Source organism: Prunus avium, unplaced genomic scaffold (genome assembly GCF_965620075.1).
Source record: "Prunus avium unplaced genomic scaffold, drPruAviu1.hap1.1 HAP1_SCAFFOLD_39, whole genome shotgun sequence".
NCBI lineage: Eukaryota > Viridiplantae > Streptophyta > Magnoliopsida > Rosales > Rosaceae > Prunus > Prunus avium.
Window position 1 is genome coordinate 137501 of NW_028276897.1, and position 5000 is coordinate 142500.

Genomic DNA, 5000 nt, shown 5'->3' on the forward strand with positions numbered 1-5000 from the left:
GTGCGGGAAGCAAAGAGACTTGGGTGCCGGGTCTCAAAGGAAGCAGGCAGTATGAAGACGGTGAATTCAACTGCCAAGCCAATTGATGGAGTAGCTCGTGGTGTGGAGCTGCACATTGCCACTTGGAAGGGAGTAGCCGACTTCTCTGTGATCTCGATGGATGACTACGATGTCGTGCTTGGAATGGAGTTCATGGACAAGGTAAAGGCATTTCCCATTCCATTTTACAATACTATGTGCATAGCACAGGAGGGAGCAATACCATGCATGGTGCCGGTGATGAGGCAACAAGGAGAGTCGAAGCTCTTGTCAGCCATGCAGTTTTCCAAAGCTTGGAAGAAGGGCGAAGAGACGTTCCTTGCGACTGTAAGGATTGAGGCAGTTGAGAAGGAAGTCCAACCAGTCCCTAGAGCTGTAGAAGCAGTCCTTAAAGAGTTTGCGGATGTCATGCCAAAGGAGCTGCCCAACACTCTACCACCGAGGAGAGAGGTGGATCATGCCATAGAGTTGGAACCGGGTGCCAAGCCCCCTGCCAAAGCGCCATACCGGATGGCACCTCCTGAGTTGGAGGAATTGAGGAAGCAGTTGAAGCAGTTGTTGGACGCTGGTTACATCCAACCGTCCAAGGCCCCTTATGGTGCCCCAGTTCTTTTCCAGAAGAAGAGGGAAGGAACACTGAGGTTGTGCATCGACTACAGGGCGCTAAACAAGGTGACCATCAAAAACAAGTATCCAATCCCTTTGATTGCAGATTTGTTTGATCAGTTGGGAGGAGCCAGGTACTTCACCAAGTTGGACCTGCGCTCGGGATACTATCAAGTGAGGATCGCACCGGGAGATGAACCGAAGACCGCATGTGTGACAAGATATGGGTCTTATGAGTTCCTCGTCATGCCGTTCGGCCTGACTAACGCCCCTGCTACTTTTTGCACTCTAATGAACAAGGTATTCCATCCTTTCTTGGACAAATTTGTTGTAGTTTACATCGATGATATTGTGGTGTACAGCAATTCTCTAGAAGAACACCTCGAGCACTTGCAGAAGGTGTTCAAAGTTCTGAGGGAGAACCAGCTATATGTGAAGAAGGAGAAATGCTCATTTGCCCAAGATGAGGTGGAGTTCCTTGGTCACAAGATACGGGGTGGACAATTGCTCATGGAGGAGGGCAAGGTGCGAGCCATTCAAGAATGGGAACCACCAACCAAGGTACCTGAGTTGCGGTCTTTCCTTGGATTAGTCAACTACTATCGCAGATTCATCAAGGGATATTCAGCCATTGCCGCCCCCTTGACGGATTTGCTGAAGAAGAACAAGACGTGGCTGTGGACGCCACTATGCCAACGTGCCTTTGACGACTTGAAGAAGGCACTTATGGAGGAACCAGTGCTGAGACTTCCTGATCTTAGCCAAGCTTTTGAGGTACACACTGATGCATCAGATTTTGCTATTGGTGGTGTACTCATGCAGGATGGACACCCATTGGCTTTCGAGAGTAGGAAGCTCAATGACACCGAGCGGAGGTATACCGTTCAAGAGAAGGAGATGACAGCCGTAGTGCACTGCTTGCGAGTTTGGAGGCACTACCTACTTGGTTCTCAATTCGTGGTCAAGACTGACAATGTTGCCACAAGCTACTTTCAGTCCCAACCGAAGTTGTCACCCAAGCAGGCTAGGTGGCAAGACTTCTTGGCAGAGTTCGACTACAAACTGGAGTACAAGCAAGGGAAGACAAATGTCGTTGCTGATGCCTTAAGCAGGAAGGCCGCACTTGCCGCTGTTGTACAACCACAGAGTTCTCTCATGCAGAGGATACGAGAGGGCTTGTTGCATGACCCCCAAGCCAAAAGTCTACTAGAGCTTGTCAAAGATGGGAAGACAAGAAGATTTTGGCTCGATGATGGTGTTCTATATGCAACAGGGAAGAGAATCTATGTTCCAAGGTGGGACAATTTGAGGCGAGAGCTACTAAAGGAGTGTCACGACTCGAAGTGGGCGGGACATCCAGGCACCCATCGAACTTTGGCGTTGATGAGTGAAGCTTACTACTGGCCACAGATGCGGGAAGATGTAGACTCGTTCGTGCGGACTTGCCTTGTATGCCAACAAGACAAGACCTTGCAGAAGCAGCCGGGTGGGTTGCTAGAGCCACTTCCTGTTCCAACCAGACCATGGGAGAGTATTTCCATGGACTTCATTGTGTGTCTACCCAAGTCAGAAGGGTGTGGCTCTATTTTGGTGGTGGTCGACAGGTTCACCAAGTATGCTACCTTCATCCCCGCACCGACGGATTGCAAAGCGGAGGAAGCCGCACGCTTATTTATGAAGCATGTGGTGAAGTATTGGGGGGTCCCGAAGAGTATTATCAGTGACCGTGACACTCGCTTCACTGGTAAGCTCTGGACGGAGCTATTCAAGCTACTTGGCTCACAACTGAACTTCTCTACCAGCTTTCACCCACAGACAGATGGCCAGACGGAGCGGGTGAATGCACTGTTGGAGTTATACTTACGGCACTATGTGAGTGCTAACCAACGAGATTGGGCAAAGTTGTTGGATGTTGCTCAGTTCTCGTACAATTTGCAGCGGTCAGAGTCGACAGGGACAAGTCCTTTTGAGTTGGCAACGGGACAACAACCTATGACTCCAAGCACAGTGGTGTCAGGCTACACGGGGAGTAGCCCTGCTGCATACAAGACGGCCAAGGACTGGCAGGTGACTAATGAGCTTGCTCGGGCTCAATTAGAGAAGGCAACTCGGAAGATGAAGAAATGGGCGGACAAGCATCGGCGTGACGTTGTATTCCAACCAGGTGACCTGGTTTTTGTGAAGCTCAACCCCTCTCAACACAAGTCCACTAGAAAGGTACACAAGGCGTTGTTGAGGAGATATGAGGGCCCATTTCCTATCCTCCGAACCGTGGGAAGAGCTGCTTACCGTGTGGAACTACCGCAACGACTGAAGATTCATCCGGTGTTTCATGTGAGCAATCTCAAGCCCTACCATGCCGACCCCGAGGAGCCAAGTCGTGGGGAGTCTCAACGAGCTCCGCCTTTGATGGTGACTTCATTTGACAGGGAAGTTGAGTGCATCATGGCCAAGCGAGAGGTGCGAAGCAAGGGTGTACCGAGGTACTTTGAGTACTTTGTCAAATGGAAGGGCCTGCCAGAGTCCGAAGGAAATTGGGAGAAAGGGGAGTCCTTATGGCAGTACAAGGACTACATCGAAGCATTCGAACGAGACGGGACAACCTCGACGACGAGGACGTCGCCAGATTAGGTGGGGGAGGATGTCACGGCCCGCATGTTGGAGGTTCAACCCAACAACTATTGGGCCCTTCTAGAAGATTCATTTGTGAAGGTCAAGCCCAACAAGAGAAGCTCAAGGCCCGGCCCGTCGGATGGATCATTCTAGATCCCTTTACTTAATGTCTAGATTCAATGTATCTGTAAAGTTAGGTAGCAACGATTCTAGACCGTTAGATTGTTTCGATCCTAGCCCTCCATTTTAGGGTTTGGTGAGCTAGGACCTCTATATAAGGAGGGTTCCTCATTAGGAATCCTCACCTCACAACTTGTAAAGCATAGTAGCAATACAAGCAAATATTCTCCCAAACTCTCTCAAGTGTTCTTAAGTGTTCTTGAGCGTTCTTATCGTTCTTGCTCTTGTTCTTGTGTTCTTGCTTGGTTCGATCTTATTTTGCAGGAAGGAAGGCTGACTTAGCTTGTTCGGAGAGGCGATCAAGTCTAAGGCCGCACGGAAGGAAGGCTTCAAGAGTCATCCCGTGACACTTGCCTTGCATTGGCATGCCATGCCCAAGTTGTGGCCTACACCAAGCCATTCAAGCCATGCGTTGCCTTACCTTGGAATTGCTCATCATCCAATGCATTCCGAGAAAGTGAGTGTAGGCGAGGCTAAGGATGGCTTGCCTTGCCTTGCCTTGCATTGGCATGCCATGCCCAAGTTGTGGCCTACACCAAGCCATTCAAGCCATGCGTTGCCTTACCTTGGAATTGCTCATCATCCAATGCATTCCGAGAAAGTGAGTGTAGGCGAGGCTAAGGATGGCTTGCCTTGCCTTGCCTTGCATTGGCATGCCATGCCCAAGTTGTGGCCTACACCAAGCCATTCAAGCCATGCGTTGCCTTACCTTGGAATTGCTCATCATCCAATGCATTCCGAGAAAGTGAGTGTAGGCGAGGCTAAGGATGGCTTGCCTCGCCTTGCCTTGGCATGCCGTGCCCATGATGTGGCCTTGACCAAGCCATTCAAGCCATGCGTTGCCTTCGCCTTGGCATGCCGTGGCCTTACCTCGCCATGCGATGCATTCCGACAAAGTGACGCGAAGCGGAAGCCTATCATGGCGTAAAAATGTCGACAAAATTTTTCGACATTTGAATAATGGGGTTTGACAAGGTTTGAAAAATTCAATACAAATGGTAGGCTTGAATGTCGACAAAGTGACGCGAAGCGGAAGCCTACCACGGCGTAAAAATGTCGACAGATTTTTTCGGACCTTGTCCTGCCATGGGCTGCGCGCAGCATGCCGGCAGCCTGTGCGCAGCGTGCGCACAGCATGTCGGCAGCGTGCGCACAGCATGCCGGCAGCGTGCGCGCACCATGCCGGCAGCCTGTCGACAGAATTTTTCGAAACTTGTCCTGCCATGCGCGCGCGCAGCTTGCTTGCAGCGTGCTGATTCTGTCGACAGTGAGGCTAGCGAAAGTTGTCCTGCCATGGCGTGCGCGCAGCCTGTGCGCGCAGCTTGCGCATCTGTCGACAGTGAGGCTAGCGAAACTTGTCCTGCCATGGCATGCGCGGCGCCTGCGCGCAGCCTGCGCGCAGCATGCGCACAACATGCGCGCAGGCTGTGCGCAGCGTGCGCGGAGCTTGCGTGCAGCTTGCGCATCTGTCGACAGTGAGGCTAGCGAAACTTGTCCTGCCATGGCATGCGCGCAGCGTGCGCGCAGTCTGTGCGCAGCATGCGCGCAGCCTGTGCGCAGCG

At 51.7% G+C, this 5000-nt stretch overlaps 1 protein-coding gene across 1 annotated transcript in view; it reads left to right on the forward strand.

Moving 5' to 3' along the window:
• The window catches only part of LOC148288813 (uncharacterized), a 4926-nt gene extending 1314 nt beyond the window's left edge, over nt 1-3612 (forward strand). Inside the window, exons 1-2 of the mRNA XM_088246450.1 lie at nt 1-607; nt 2663-3612. The exon at nt 1-607 is cut by the window's left edge and continues 1314 nt beyond it. Coding sequence (XP_088102576.1) covers nt 1-607; nt 2663-3276 — 1221 coding nt within the window. The 3' untranslated portion in view covers nt 3277-3612. The remainder of the gene's footprint in view (nt 608-2662) is intronic.
• Nucleotides 3613-5000: the final 1388 nt, after the last annotated feature.